The sequence below is a fragment of the Dipodomys spectabilis genome, unplaced genomic scaffold, assembly GCF_019054845.1.
Source record: "Dipodomys spectabilis isolate Male_0828 unplaced genomic scaffold, ASM1905484v1 ptg000119l, whole genome shotgun sequence".
Taxonomy (NCBI): Eukaryota; Metazoa; Chordata; class Mammalia; order Rodentia; family Heteromyidae; genus Dipodomys; species Dipodomys spectabilis.
In genome coordinates, this window is record NW_024870796.1 from 75,958 (window position 1) to 92,858 (window position 16,901).

At 43.4% G+C, this 16,901-nt stretch overlaps 1 protein-coding gene across 1 annotated transcript; it reads right to left on the reverse strand.

Moving 5' to 3' along the window:
* Positions 1-183: 183 nt before the first annotated feature.
* On the reverse strand, positions 184-15,725 carry LOC122115386 (butyrophilin-like protein 8). Its single transcript, XM_042688827.1, has 7 exons — positions 15,674-15,725; positions 11,704-12,051; positions 9,588-9,863; positions 5,339-5,359; positions 4,904-4,930; positions 3,508-4,040; positions 184-219 (listed from the first exon to the last, which is right to left on the reverse strand). The coding sequence occupies exons 1-7, from the start codon at positions 15,723-15,725 to the stop codon at positions 184-186; spliced, it is 1,293 nt and encodes a 430-aa protein (XP_042544761.1).
* Positions 15,726-16,901: the final 1,176 nt, after the last annotated feature.

Genomic DNA, 16,901 nt, shown 5'->3' on the forward strand with positions numbered 1-16,901 from the left:
GGAAATCAGAAAAGAAATGCCCTGGAACAACTCACAGTCACTATTCATATCCAGAGCTTGGAACTCGTGGGAGACTGTGTTAAGATGGCTCAATAAAGAAGAACGAAGCTCCACCTCACTCCATTTTTCCATAGGCCACATAGTGCAATTTCACTACTGGTGGGTGGGAAGGAAGTGCAAGCTCTAGCCACCTGGTGGAACCACTTTACCGATGCTCTCCTGGGGAGAGGGGGGAAGGTCTAAATTGTGGCACAAAGGGGCACAAGCACGTGCAGGACCTCCCCCAGGGACTCCCAGAAATCCATGATGTTTGAAGAGAGGCATGAAAAGGTACCAGGGGATGGGTAAGCTACGGGGTAGAGATCTGAAGGCCACTATATGTAGACAGGTTGGTGAGGGGGGAAATGTAGGCCAAGGTGTGCTTAAAGATACCCCTAGGTGGTTAAGAGGGAATGAATGAGGAGGCAGAGGAAGTCTCATATTAAGCTTAAACCGGCCATTGAGTAATGAACAGGTTCAGGGAAGAGGGTAGTGGCATCTTTATTAGTATGTGTGGGGAAAGGAAAAGACCAAGGGAGCAAGCTGGAAGAGCAAAGAAGAGGGTTCAGAGATAGGGATAGAGGGCAGACAAGTAGCTGGATAGACTCTGAAGACAGAGAAAGGTTTTCCTTTATAATTTCAAGCCAGGCTGGGCTCTGGTGGTTCACACTTATTCTAGCTACTCAGAAGGCTGAGATCGGAGGGTCGCAGTTCAAAGCCAAGCCCAGGCAGGAAAGTCCATGGGACTCTTATCTCCAAGGAACTACCTGCGAAGTGGCTCAAAGTGATACATCACTAGCCTTGCGCAGTAAAGCTCAGTGACAAACATTCGGGCCCTGAGTTCAAGACTCATGACTGGTGCACATGTGTGTGTGTGTGCGCGTATGTGAGCAAGCACACACACACACAGAGTCTCAAATACAGTGAACTCACATAATGAACTTGTGGACTTTTGTCCAGTGTAACTGCCAGTAATCTCTGTCTAGTAGAAAAAAAATAGGTCCAATGGCTATGGTTTATGGCTGTGAGGATCATTAACATATGTAGAGATAAATCAGCAGGGTTACAACAACGTTTCTGTATTCAGCTACTTCAAAATATCCATTTCCTCAAATGCTCTTGGAACCAATCACTAATCATATAATTGATTCCCTCAGAACTCAACAAGATGGCTGAATGTGGGTTAGTGGTAGAGTGCTTGCCTTGAGCAAAATAAAAAAAAGCTCAGGGACAGTGCCCAGGCCCTGAGATCAAGCCCCAGGACTGGCAAAAAAAAAAAAAAAATCAATGGGCTGGTATTCTACCACTTGAGACATGCATCCAACCTTGTTTATTGCTGGTTATATTTTTTGCCAGTCCTGAGGCTTGAACTCAGGGCCTGGGCACTGTCCCTGAGCTTTTTTTTATTTTGCTTAAGGCTAGCACTCTACCACTTGAGCCACAGAACCACTCTGGCTTTTTTCTGTTTATGTAGTAGTGAGGAATTGAACCCAGGGCTTCATGCATGTGAGGCGAGCACTTTACCACTAAGCCACATTCCCAGCCTGCTGATTAGTTTTGAGATAGGGGCTCACAAATTTTTTTCTGCCCAGGCTGATTTCAGTGGTAATCCTCCTGCTTTCAGCATCTGGAGTAGCTAGGATTATAGGTGTGATTCTCTAGATTCTTTAGGCAACTTTATTGAGTGTGTGTGTGTGTATGTGTGTGTGTGTGTGTGTGTGTGTGTGTGTGTGTGTGTGTGTGTGTGTGTGTGCTGGTCCTGGGGCTTGAACTCAGAGCCTGGGTACTTCCCAAAGCTTTTGTGTTCAAGGATAGTGCTCTACCACTTGGGCCACAGCTCCATAGCTTCTGGCTTTTCGATGGTTAATTAGAGATAAAAGTTCTACAAACTTTTCTGCCCAGGCTGGCTTTGAACCATGGTCCTCAGATCTCAGTCTCCTAAGAGGCTTGGTTTACAGGTGTGAGACCACCAAGAGGTATTCTAACACAATATGAATATATTCTTTTTGACTCAGTGTTTTTGTGGGAGTAGGGTATAGAACATCCTTGTCTGCTATGACTCAGAAATCTCTCTTCGATTATTGCTGTATTCAAATTCAACCTTAGTTAAATCTCTGGAATTCTGCTCAACAGTTTTTTTTTTTTTTTTTTACCAATTATCATATATTGATATGAATCACCTTTTTTCCAATAATAACTTTATTTTCCAACAACTATAGGTGCCTACACTGATTTTTAAGAATTATTTTATTTGAAAATAATCTCACTGCGAGTAACAAATGTACCTTTTCCTCGTTAGTAATATCTTACATAATTATAGTACATTGTCAAAGTCAGGAAATAAACACTGGCACAATCCTTAGCTAGATTATCAGCCTAAATCATATTTCACCGATATCTGTACCCAGGCTGTATATACACATATGTGTACCATTCTTTGCAAATTTGTTATATGTATAGATACATATCATCACCATCTTCTTACTTCTTTTCTTCCTTTCTTCTTCCTTCCTTTCTTCTCTTTTTCTCTGTTTTGCATTTTTGAGATAGTGTCTTGCTATGTAACCCAAGTTAACCTCAAATTCATTATCTTGCATCAGCCTTCCAAATGCTGAAACTATAGACATGTGCCACCATGCCTAGACATACATTACTAAATGATTTCCTAAAGTTTTATGTAGGAATTTTGCATCAACCATTCATCAGGAACATGCAACTGTGGTTCTGCTTTCTATTTGTGTAATGTCTGACATTTTAGCATTGGTCCTGTGGGCCTTACAGACTGAGTTAGCAAGTGTCTGCCCTCTTCAATTCTTTGTCTAGGAACAGAATAGATACGAGAGTAACGTAGTCCAAGGGAAGCTTATTGAAATGATGGAAAATTGAGTGAATGTAGAACAGATAGAGGTCATATTGGGGAAAAATGTAATTTAAGAATGCATCCTTAACAAGTACTGTGCCATTGGCAAAAAGGCAAACCTAACTCTGATCATCTCTATAAAATTCCCTGTGACTTTTCTTTTTGTTGGTTGTGGGGCTTGAACTCGGGGCCTGGGCACTTTCTCTGAGCTCTTCAGCTCAAAGCATGCGCTTTACTGCTTGAGCCACAGCACCACTTCCAGTTTTCTAGTGGTTTACTGGAGATAAAGAGTCTCACAGAGTTTCCTGCCCTGGCTGGCTTTGAACCATGATCCTCAGATCTCAGCCTCCTGCGTAGCTAGGATTACAGGCATGAGCCACTGGCATCCGGCTTCCCTGTGACTTTTGAGGTGGGAATTATTGTCTCAGATTAACAAATATTTTCTGGGAAGGTCTCTGGATCTGATAAAGAATCATTGGTGCTTAAAGAGGGTTTGAAGTGTGAGTCTGTCCGGGTAACATACAAGGGATCAAGGGGTCAGACACTTGTGGACAAGCCTCAGTTTCTCTTGTGGGAGGGTTTGAAGACATTGTAAAAGGAGAGCTCACTTTGCGTGACAGTGAGGCTATGACTATGGGAGATACCTTTTCCTCATCGTGCGGATTGAGCTGTATGTAGGGCCTCAATAACCCTTTAAAACGACATGTCAGGGTATAAATGAGAGACTCGTCATCTACATTAAAGAAGGAGAGGGTCCCACACTCATAGTCCAGGAATATACCCACTCGTGTAAGGTTGCTTCTTGGGTAGAGGCGAATTCTATTGGGATTGTTTACAAAATAAAAGTCTTCCTTTTCATGTTCAAGGACCCAGTATCCATTCATTGGACTCAAGGTCACGTGCAGCTTCTTCCTGTCCACACTATCCTGACACACTCCCAAGCTCCAGCAGTTATTGTGCCCCACTTTCACTTCCCAGTAATGTTTTCCTGATAGGAAACCCTGATGAGCCACCAAACACTTTCCTACAAATCTCGTGTCCAGTTCAGATACATCTTGAGGAATTGGTTTATAGGTTACTCTTTTCAGATTAGAAATGTAGAGCTGGGGGTGAGCCGTGTCTGGGTCCAGAGTCAACGCCTCTATTCACATTGGGGAAAGGAGAAAGATAATATGTTATTGTCAGGGAGTGGGAACTTGAACCAGGCCCAGAAGTCACCTCCTCTCACTTGTAGTGCTTGGATTCAGGTTGAGATTAGGCGAGGCGTAGGGGGAGAGTCACCACTGGACATTGGCTTTTCAGACTTTCCCTTCCCTCATCTACAGCCAGAGAGCCTCTCTATCATTTGAGGTCACAAACACCTGCGTATCATTCCAATCCCCCAAATGTCTGTCCCTCTGTGTAAGCCCATTAAGTGGGGGACCCACAAAAGACTGCACTATTCATTTTTCTTCCATCTATCATTTCCTGCTCAACTTCACTCACTTCTTAACCAGCTAGGTCTCCTGCATGATTTCAACATCCTGGAGTTTTGTCTGTGAACCCTTCCCCTTGCCTCATGACTAACTCTCTTGTATCTTTTCTCTTTTTCATTTTCTTTTTCTGGTCAGGGATGAGGCTTGAACTCAGGGTCTGGGTGCTGTCCCTGAGTTTTGTTGCTCAAGGCTAAAGCTCTAGCACTTTGAGCCACAGCTCCACTTCTGTTTTTTTCTGGTAGTTAATTGGAGATAAGAGTCTCACAGACCTTCTAGCTCCAAACCACAATCTTCAGATCTCAGCCTCCTGAGTAGCTAGGATTACAGGTATGAGCCACCAGTGCCCAGCTCTCTTGTGTCTTAATTAGGACTGAAAAATATACCATGGTGACAAGCACCCTAAGGTAGATCACAGATTCATCATGCACAGGATACACAGGTCTTCCGATCAGAGATCTGTCACTCACTCATCGGCTTCTCCTATGCCCACCCAAGACTCTGTTCTGCTCTCATGTCTTCAGCACTTTACCTGCAAATTTCCAGGTTTCCTTCAATTCTGAAAATAAACAGATTAGGCATGTCATTACCCATTTGAAGAAGAGGAAGCAGGGAGAAGGCAGAGTCCAAAGATGGTTCCCTTCTGTAGGCCAAGGATCTATTTGATGAAGCCAAATAAGGCCTTTTTTCAGCCTGTATCTGCTGATAGTATCTGGGTCTCCATGACCTTGAAGGCCATCACACGTTTGCTTCTGCAGGGAACCATAGGCTTCAGGTTGTAGGAGTTTACAAACCCAGGGACAAGAGAAAAAGAGGGAGGGAGGAAGAACAATTTCTCTTACCCTCACATCTCTGTTTTTTTCGCCACTCTGAAACAAACAAACAAAAACACAAAAGAGAATCAAATCACAGAACGGGACCAAGAGGAGAAATGGGAGGGAAGTTCTTCATGTGATACTTATCTTACCGAGTTTATCCTGGACCTCCTCTGAAACAGAAAGCAGATAGTCAATGGTGACACAGTCTTGGAGAAAACTCAAATGATCACAGGGAGTTGAAGGAGGCACTCCCACACCACCCCACAGGTTTCTTGGGCCCACACCCACTTCAAAAAGCTAATGAAATCTCAGGTTCCTATCTTGTATGAGATGTTCCAATAGGCAAAATTTGTAGATAATCTCAAAGTTTCTAGGCTTGATACCCATGCTAAAATGGCCAGTGTAGTCTGGTTTCTCTTCAGATCATATAAATCTTTTTTACCTGTTTCTAAACTTCCCAGATCTGTAAGGATCAGTTCTAGTTAAAGAAATGGGGAAAGTAAAGAAGTTGCTTCCATAGACCAAACTTTCTGGCTAGTTGGGAAACACAATAGGGAACAAATGGCTCAACCCATCCATCTAGACCTCAGGAGAATGGTGTATGGAAGGGTCCAAACATAACAAGATACTTACTTAATTCTTTCAGAATTTGTTCTGAAACACACAAAAAAAGTATTGAGTGGTTAATAGAATAGTATATAAGGTACAAATACAAACATGGCCCCTCACTCAGGGGGGACAGGCTATGAGTCTGGAGGGCAGGGTTTCTCCTAGAATTCTCCTTTAGTGTCAAACTCCTAGTCTCTATATTGAACTCTATCTAAACTCTAACAAAATATCAGGATCATTCAGACTGGAGAAGAGGATGGAACTCTAGGCTCCTGAGGAGGTAAGGATGGTGGTTATCAGGGAGATGACAGCTGACTTGGGAAAGTGAGATTATGGCCCATATCCTCATGATGGAATATTACCTCCAAAGAGGAGAAAATTGGTTCTTGGTGATAAAAACAAAAACAAAAACCTCACAAAACTTCTCATCCAGGCACTGATGACTCACTTCCATAGTCTTAGTTATGCAGAAGGCTGAGATGTGAAGATCACCATTCAAAGCCAGCCCAGGCAGGAGAGTCCATGAGACTCTGGTGGTTAATCTTCAATTAACCACCAGAAAGCCAGAAGTGAAGTGGTGATGTGGCTCAAAGTGATACAGTGCTAGTATTGAACAAAAGGGTTCAGGGACAGCACCTAGGCTCTGAGTTCAAGCCCTACAACAGACCAAAAAAAATCTTCTGCAGGCTGAATATTACTTTATATTATCTTACTTTTATTTCCTTAAATATAAATTTGTTTCAACTGGAGTGAACTTTTTGTTGTTGTTGTTGTTGTTGTTGTTGGTTGTAGGGCTTGAACTCAGGGCTAGCACTTTCCCTGAGCTTTTTGGTTCAAGGCAAGCACTCTATCACTTTGAACCACAATGCCATTTCTGGTTTTCTGGAATAAGAGTGTTAGGCTTTCCTGGCTTTGAACTCTGATCTTCAGAACTCAGCCTCCTGCCTGTCTATAGTGAACTTTTAAAAAAATTTATGAACTATTGGCTTAATCCTTAAGAATTTGTATCAGCCCTATCATTTCTGAAAATTATTCTTAAAATGATTTTTTAAAAAAATCTGAGCATCTGGGAAGGTGGCTCAGTGGTAGAGGGCTTGCCTTGCATGCATGAGGCTCTGGGTTCAATTCCTCAGCACCACATAAGCAGGGGGAAAAAGCCAGAAGTGGTGCTGTGGCTCAAGTGGTAGAGCACTAGCCTTGAGCTGAAGTTCCGGCCCCATGACCAAAAAAAAAAAATCTGGCTCCTTTACAGTGTATGAAAATCTTGGCCATGTTGGTCATTCCTTAGGATGTCATTTCAGATCAGTACAAAGGAGGGTGAAGACGGTGATTCCTGGAAACAAGAGGATGGGACTAAGAAGCCCTGGGCTGTCAGAAGAGATCTAAGAGGTCTGAGAATCCATGATCTAGACAACATTGGATCATGAATTAGCCACTAGCTCATCTCTTCTCTTCTCTTTTTTCTCTCTCTCTCTCTCTCTCTCCCCCACCCCTTCTTTCCCTGTCTGTTTTTCTTTTTCCCCCTTCCTCTCACTTACCCTTGGATTTGGAGAATGAAATGCTCATCATAACAATCCAAATACACCCACCAATGCAGAGTAATATGAATACAATAGAAACTAGTAACCAGTGTGAGCTCTTGAAAAATGTATCTGAAAAACAGCCAAAGAAACTCCTTAATGGGTGTTTACCAGCAAAACCAGATGGTTGTCACTAATGGCCAATATCCTCTTTCATCCCAAGTATACTTTTCTAAAATTTCTTCTATATGTTAAAAGTTTTCATTCTTGTCATGTTTGGTGGCACATCCCAGAATTCCAGCACTGAAAAGGCTAAAGTAGCAGGTTTGTGAGTTCAAAGCTAGCCTGGGCTACATCATTTGTTTGAAAGCCAACCGACACTACCAACTCTGTGTCAAGAAAGTGTAAGAAAAAAAGTGTTTTTTTTTTTTTTGTTGTTGGCTGTGGGCTTGAACTCTGGGCCCGGGTGCTGTCCCTCAGCTCTTCAGCTCAAGGCAAGCGCTCTACCACTTGAGCTACAGCGCCACTTCCGGTTTTCTGGTGGTTTATTAGAGATAGGAGTCTCACGGTCTCTCCTGCCAGGGCTGGCTTTGAACCGCGATCCTCAGATCTCAGCCTCCTGAGTAGCTAGGATTACAGGCGTGAGCCACCAGCGCCCGGCCAGAAAAAAAGTGTTTTATTGAGTGGAATCTTCTAATGATGATTTGTTTTGGTTTACTCCCTTGAGGTTCAACTTATATATATATATATATATATATATATATATATATATATATATATATTTTATTTATTTATTTGCTGGCAGTCCTATGGTTTGAACTCAGGGCCTGGGCACTGTCCCTGAGATTCTTTTTCTCAAGACTAGCACTCTATCACTAGAGCCACAGCACCACTTCCAGCTTTTTTCTGTTTATGTGGTACTGAGGAATTGAACCCAGGGCTTCATGCATGCTAGGCGAGCACTCTCCCACTAAGCCAACTTCCCAGTCCTTTAGTTTATTCTTTTGAATAAGGTCTCTACTATTTTCCTGAGGCTAGCATGGACTGCGATCTTCCCACTCACATCTCTCATCACAGCCTGGGATTATACAGGCATGCACCACCATGCCTACTTTATTGGCTCAGATAAGGGGTCTCATCAAGTTCTTAATTATATTTGTAATTCTCTTTCATAGACTAATAACTTTAGTATAACAACAAGTAACTTTTTTTATGATCATAGCTTTAGTTTTCTTAAGTTTTGTTTCAATTGAGTTTGAAGGGAGTCAGGTGCTGGTAGCTCAAGCCCGTAATCTTAGCTACTCAGAAGGCTGAGATCTGAGGATCATGGGCAGTCAGTCTAGGCAGGAAACTACAGAAGACTTATTTCCAATTAATCACCAGAAAAACAGTTGTGGCACTGTAACTCAAAGCAGTAGTGTGCTAGTCTTGAATGAAAAAAGCTTAGGGGACAGCACCCAGGCCTTGAGGTCAGGCTCCATGACTGACAATAATAAAAAAAGTTTTAAGGGGAAAACCATGGATCATTTTTGGGGGGAGGGGTCAAAGCTAACCCTCTACCACTTGAGCCACAGCACCACTTCTGTTTTTCTGGTGGTTAACTGGAGATAAGAGTCTCACAGACTTTCCTACCAGGGCCTGCTTTGAACGGCAATCTTCAGATCTCAGCCTCCTGAGAAGCTAGGATTACAGGTGTGAGCAACCAGGGTCCAGCCATGAATGATTTTTAAAATGTGTATCATCAGTACAAAAGATTTTCATTGTGATATTCATATGTGCATTCAATGCAATTTGATCCTAGCAACCCTATTATTACTTTCTTATCTCCCTCTCAATTTTTGAAAACAATTTAACTTTCAATTCTATTTATGTAAGGCATTCAATATTTTTTCTTTTTCTTTTCTTAGTCCAGGACTGGGAGTTGAACTTGGTACCTGATGCTTTTGTTCATTGGCTAGTTCTTTATCAACTGATCCACACCTCTGGCCCCACAATATACTTTTACTTTAACTATATCTACTTCCCCTATTTCTCTCCTTCTTTCCCTCTCACTAGTTACTCTTTTAACAATCTCCAGGGGAGAGATCTGTGGGGAGGAAAGTTAATCTACTCCCAAGAATTCTAAGCAACTCTGTTGGTGATTTTCATTTTCATACCTTGTTTACTTGTCTTTCAGAACAAACCTTACAAATAAAACAATATTAAACAATCCCCAGATAGAACCTCTTTTCCTTCTAAGTGCTGCACATACCTACTCATGTCTACTTACTTCTAATCCATATTCTGGATTTCACTACTCGGCTGTGGTCACTGTGTTGGATAGAACAGGCTACGCTCCCAGAATCCTCTTGGACAGTAAGGGAGGTCTCCACATCAAACAGGCCTTGTGTATCTTCATTTACTCTGGAGTCTGAGGGTAACTCAAGTTCGTCTGGACTTATCCACTTCATTATGGGTTGGGAAACCCAACCAGAGGACTGACAGAGTAGCTGAATGCCTCCATCAACATATCCCATGACTGAAATGAGAGGAGGTGAACCCAAAACTGTGGAGGAAATAGAGAAAGATGAACATAAAGATCATATCCTAAGCCCACAGTTGTCCTAAGCCAGGTTAATCAAGCTCATCCATAAAACAGCCCTCCCTTCTTTCATATTATCCCTTACACTTTTACACAAATAGCAGTTCTCTGTGGCGTGTGTGTGTGTGTATGTGTGTGTGTGTGTGTGTGTGTGTGTTACACATGCCAGTACTAGGCTTGAACTCGGGACCTGGGTGCTATCTCTTAGCTTGTTTTGCTCAAGGCTGACTGCTACCACTAAGCCACACTTCCAGGTTTTTGCTGGTTAATTGGAGATAAAAGTATAGAACATTGGACTGCACAGGCTGACTTGGATGGTCAATTTTCAGATCTAGTTCCAAAGCAGCTAGGATTACAGGTGTGAGTCACGAACACATGGCTCTCTAAGCTTTTCCACAGCTTGTTCATTTGATAAGCATATAGCTAGTACTAGAGGCATAGCTAACTAAATACCTGAATTTGGTGAGGTAACTAAAACAGAATCCACTTTCAATAAGGTATTTCCTGAGTAAGCAGGGAGATAAGAACAAAGAAGTGAAACTTGACAAGCATAGCCAAAGAGAAAATGAATGACTATTTAGGGGAAGCCCTAGCTTCCAGGAGGTGGCATTTGTACCCTGCTAGGTCAGATAAATGTGGTTTGGTAACTGGACAAGTAGAGGATGGATAGAGAGGTCCGGGCAAGCAGCTAGGATTACAAGTGTAAGCCGCTGGTGCCTGGCTTCATATAACACTTTTGTTAGGTGTAGTTTACCACCCCAGTCATGTGGTTTTGGCCTTTGTAAGCTTTGTGCTAGCTACACTCAGGACTGCTAGTCTTTGGGACAGGAGTGTACTTGCAGTGGATGGCTTGATAAGAAAGACTCTCAGTTTGACCTCTCAAAAGGTGGGTTCTCTGTATCTCCCAAACAAATTCCCATATAACAAGGTGACAGTTCAATGTCTGGGTGTCACCATGACAAGAACCCATATGTAGGCAGGCACTGGTAGCTCACACCTGTAGTTCTTGCTACTCAGGAAGCTGAGCTCTGATGATCTCATTTACAAGCCAGCCCAGGCAGGAAAGTCCATAAGACTCCTATCTCCAATAAACTACTCAGAAAAAAAGCTGGAAGTGGCCTTGAGTAAAAGAAGCTTAAGGACAACACCCAGGCCCTGATACCAAATCCTAGGACTGAAATAAAAAGAAGAAAAGAAAAGAGAGAAAAGAAAAGAATAAAGAACCCATGTGTGGGACACTGAAATAAGAATACTGTGGTCTAATAACATCTCCTTGTCCTCACCACTGTGTGGATGCCTTGCTGGGTGGGTGGGGGCTTTTCACCCAGCTCTGAAAGGCCTAGATGTGAGACAGGCCAATCTGCATTGCAGATGTATCATGCTGTGGAGCCCCAGGAAAGCTCTGCTTCAGAGACTGCTCCTCCTTGAGTATTCCCCTAGATGTTGTCTGCTGTTGTTGAGCTTGGATCCCCACCCCAAAACACGTGGTTTTTGTGTGCATAAGCTTTGTGCAGCTCTGTTCTGGGCTGCAGGTCTTTGGAACTAGAGTCCACGTGCAGTTGCTGGCTTTCTAAGAAAGACTCCCAATTCCACCTCTCAAAATGTGGCTTTTCTGTGTTTCTCGCAAATTCCCACATGTCAATACAATGATAGAAATTTGCACACAATTCATAGCCACGTGGAAATGTAGGCAATTGTCTGCTAAGTAAATGATAGGGGGAACCCTTTAAACGCACAAAAGTTTACAAGATCTAGAATCTTTCTGCAAGACAACTCGGTTATGAGTTCTCTGAAATTAGCTGACCTGTGACCTCCAGATCCCAGATGGCCTCCTGTTGATGAGTTTTGGAGCTGAACCAGCACCCGTATATACCAGTGTCTGAGGAGACGACTTTCTGTAGCGTTAGGAACACACGCCCATTTGTAATGAAGTCCTTTACCAGCTCTGCTCTTCCTTTGTACTGCGGCATCTGCATGTATCTCTTGTCTTTCCCATCCTGGTAGAGGAAGACTATGGCATTGAAGTAATCCTTGAAGAACCTCACTTCCATAGCCTCTGCGTTTGTCTCAGGAGAGAGGAAGCAGGGGAATGTGACATCTTCCCCCTCCCAGACCTGGATGGTTTGTTTTGGTCCAAGTACTTTCCACTGGCCTGCAGGTAAAGACATAGAAGGTAGCTGATCAAAACACACGTCAGTGCTTGCCACTGAGCGTGGCTTTGGGAGATGATGTGCAAGGGGTAGGACCTTCACCCTGGTCTCCTTCCTAAAACAAATGACTTCAATCCACACATCTCCATTTTTAAGTTGATAAAATCCATCTTCTTATTTTTTTTCAAATTTTTATTGTGATTAAGTGGTTACAGAATTTCCCAAATGTCACAGTATGGTGGGATAGTCATGCGTAGTTAAAGTCACAAACACATTCCAACTTTCGTGGGGCAAATTGTCTCTCATGGTCTGTAACGTTTATGAGTTCTATGAGCTTTGCAATAGTTATTTCTTCCACATTGGGTGATATGTACATTTCTTTTGTTCTGCATAGCATCGGCGGTTCCCTCTTTCCCGCTTGTTCCCTCCCTCCCATCGCTGCCATTGAGTTGCTTAGTTCATTTTGGTCAATGTCCAGTGCAGCTGATGGGTCCCGCTGTTGTATGTTTTTCCCTGATTCCCTCTAGTTCTGTGTCATCCTCCAGGTTTCCCTCAGGTGTGCACATATATACCATATATGTGATCAGCAGCATGGGGTTATTTAGTAGTGATTCAACCAGATGAGTGGAAGTTCTTTGTTTCTTGTCGGATTAATTTTTTCATATCACCTTACATTTTGGATTCCAATCTGCTTATCAGGGAGACCATTGCACATTTTCTTATACTTGATAGACAACACATGTACACCAGTCACTTTGGTCCTCACACCCATCCCTAGAGCTGTGTCTTAATAATATTTCAACTTTCAAGATGACAAACCATGTGTCAAAAAGGAATTATGCTGGGGCTAGGAAGGTGGCTCATTGGTAGAGCACTTGCCTGCATCCATGAGGCCCTGCGTTCAATTCCTCAGCACCAAAAAGCAGAAAACAAAAAGCCTGAAGTGGTGCTGTGGCTCAAGTGGTAGAGCACTAGCCTTGAGCTGAAGAGCTGAGGGACAGAGCCCAGGCCCAGAGTTTAGGCCCATGACCAGACCCCCCAAAAAAAAGAAAGAAAGAAAGAAAAAAAGAAAGAAATGAATTACACTATCCAGATGAATGAGAGGCACATTGTAATTTCAGACCCTCTGACAAGAGAAGATGCTCTACCCACATTTTCTCCCATTCATCTACCTGTCCCACTAGCATTCACAGCAGCAACTTTTCCATCTCGTTTGCTAAAAAACAAAGACCCCCTCTGTATCTCTCTGTCTCTCTCTTTCTGTGTCTCTCTCTGTCTCTCTGTTTCTTTGTCTCTCTGTCTCTCTCTCTCTGATCATAGCTCTCCAGTTCAGGGAAATTTGTTTGCTTGAAATACAGGAGTATATTTTGTAAATATTGCATGGATACAATAAATGATGTATACAATACACTCTTTGACTGTAGTAACTATTTATTTGTGCTTCCTTGCTTAATTAAAAAATTTGCAGAGTATTTTAGTTGGCCACAATCTGAAAGATGCCATTATGACCCTAACACAGAGATTTCCCACTTTTTATTTCAGAGATTTTTTTTCCTTCAGTGTGTTCCTAGGGTGGTATACTATCTCTATAGCCCGCACTTTTACACTTGTGGTATAGTGGTTTCTACATCATGATTCTGACCTTATTCGTGCATGATTCAATTCTATATTGACCGCATTTCCTTTAGTTTGTCTGTTTTCTTGCTACATCTTGCCCCTTTTCTACAACTTGACAGTTGAATCACCTGGAATCAATTGTGTTCGTGTGTGTGTGTGTGTGTGTGTGTGTGTGTGTGTGTGTGTGTGTGTGTGTGTGTGTTGTGTCTGCTGATACTGGGCTTGAACTCAAGGCCTAAGTGCTATGCCTTAGCTCTTTCACTCAAGGCTGGCACTCTAACACTTGGGCCACAACTCCACTTAGGCTTTTGGATTGGCTAATTGGACGTAAGAGTCCCACAAGCGTTCTTGCCAGGGGTAGCTTCAAATAGTGATCCTCAGATCTCAGCCTCCCGAGTAGCTAAGATTATGGGCAACATCCTGCATCCCAACTATTTCTCGATCTATTGTATTATAAAACATGTTTATAATAATATACTTATATATTACATATTTTATAGAATTTATATATTTTTATAATATATAAAATACTTATTATAAGTATTTTATGAAAAGATATACTTATATATAGTATATATAAAAGTATATATGAAAATATAAATGTCTTTATACAATATACTTACATAAAATATAAGTATAGTTTACAAATCTTTCTGAAATGAACTTCACACAATCTTGACAGAGGCCATTATTAGATGAACCTTGACTTTATAACGTGTCCTTTGCCTCTCTGCCAGCCTGGACAAGCAGCTGAGTCCCTAGCACCGCCTCACCCCAGAGGACTCCACAGCACAAGGGACACACCCATGCCAGCCCCTCACAGCAGCCTGGCCTCTGCCCCCAGCTTGCTCCTGCATTTGGCACTTGCTCATGTCTGGGGTAGGACGGCTCAGGGGTCCTGAGATTTAACAACCTCCAGTGCAGATCCTGAATGGATGGGACACAAAGGGGAGGAATTCCCAACCTTTCCTTGCTCTCTTTGAATGCATCTGCCCCTCAGTATGCATGGTTCTTCTAAAGTTCCTCCTCACCTCAGGCTCCCAGTGAGCCTGCACTCCAGTTGTTTTCAGTGAGGAGCTGCTTAGAGCACTCTCTGGGGCTTTCCCTCTCCTCCCTCCCTTTGCTCCCCAGACTCCTCTCCTAAACAAAGCATCTGCGGACCACTGCTTGTCACTAGATTTGCTTTAGAGAACCCAGCATAAGTCAGTGCAGTGGCTGTGAGGGGCTGCTGAGTAAAGGGACCACGTTTGTGAGTTTCTCTAGTTCTCTGATCAGCCCTAGCTGCATTCACTCTTCTTGCCTACAGCAGCTGCTTCCATTCTTAGCTTTCCCACACAGGACGCAGGGAGAAAGCCATGGTGCTGAACACCCAAGGCACCAACTGTGTGTGACCCACACATTGTGTGTGCCACACCCCACTGTCCTCCCTTCAGCCATCAGCAAGGAGGTGCAGCCGCCATGTCCTAACAAGGGGGCGGACACTTTGAACCGTGCTGAGCCACAAAGCCCAGACGCAGGGGAAATGGGAATGTGAAAAATCAAGTCTTTCTGCCTCTTCCCTCATGTCCAAGATCTTTTGTGCTGCCTCTCCTAGAAATGGAAAGGAGGCAAAAAAAAAAAAAATTCTCATCAGGAAGTGAGTGAGAATGCAATGAGAGGCACTCTTGCAATTCTTCTTCAACACACCACACAGAGCGTTTCTGGGCTACTTTTCTGGTGTCTCTCTACAGTAATGCTCACATCCTTCCCACTGCCCCATTCCCATTCCTTCCCTCAGCCACCTGCTATGGGCAGAGTCCAGCGGTGGATGAAGAGAAACCAGGAAAACAATCCACAAAGAGGCGTCTATCCCTCTTCTTCTGCAATTATAAGGAGAGAACTCGAACTGTTAATGAACAAGAAGGAGAGAGAGAGAGAGACAGAGATAGAGAGAGAAACAGAGAGAGAGACAGAGACAGAGACAGACAGACAGACAGAGAGACTCTGTCTCTGTCCTGGATAACTTACCTGCCCCCAGCTGGAGGAGACTGAACAGCGGTATGAGCACAAGGAGGACCATGGTTGTGCTTCATGGAGAAGATTTCCTGTCAGCTCTCCCGGGTCCGGGTGCTGAGCACTGGATCGGCTCACCAGGACCTGAGAGTGAAACTATGGCATTCCTCTGACATTCTCCCTCACACGGATGGAGCGCTGTGCCAGGAGAATGGGGACTCTGGACCTTGAACTACCTATGTATGGCACCATAAATAGGAAAAGAGTGAAGTCAGTGAGAACATGGCCTCGTCCTAGGGCAAGCCTGTACCCTGGGTGATAGCAGGAAGGCCACAGACACAGGGGTATTTTTGAGATCCAGGCTGGGAAGGTAAAGTTTGGGGCTTGCGTCGAGACTCAGTGTTGCAGGAGAGATCATCCTGGCAGAAGGTGGTGGGGTCTTAGATTAAAAAATAAAAATGGAGCTCATGTAGGCTCCTGAGGTAGTTCTACCACTGCTTTCTCGTCTTGAATTCAGTGTCAGGACTCTGGTCATGTGAAGAGATCCACTGGGTTGGGACAGATTGGAAGGCAAGTTCATTAGGGGGGAGGGGAAGGTACAGACACAGGCCCCAGTCATACCTTCCACACAGTCATCACAGACAACCCAATGGGAATTGAAGCTGTCATTTCCATCAGTTGCTCTTCTCTTCCTCTCCCTTCTTTCCCTTCCCACATCTTAAAATAATTTCAATAGTTCTATGGTTCAATTTTTCACACATACACATACTTTTTTCTTTTGCCAGTCCTGGGCTTGGACTGATGATTTGGGTGCTGTCTCCAAGCTCCTTTTGCTCAAGGAGAGTGCTCTACCACTTGAGCCACAGCCCTACTTGTGGCTTTCTGGTAACTTATTAGCAGTAAGAGTCTCACCGACTTTCCTGCCCAGGCTGGCTTTGAACCATGATTTTCAGCTCTCAGACTCCTGTGTAGCTAGGATTACAGGCATGAGCCACCATCAGATGAAATATGATATGCTTCTTAAACATTATCATTAAGTAGCTGGACAAAGAGGTTACAGTTCCATGTGAGGTTATGAGTACAATGGTGTACAGTATACATTAACTCTGTTCATCCCACGTCTCCTTGACTTTCCTGCTGTTATCAAACCTGTTTTACATCACCAAATTTCATTTTTAAGGGCAAGATTGTACACACGAGAGAGAAATTTCAGCTTGGTTTGTTTTTCTCCACACGATGCTCT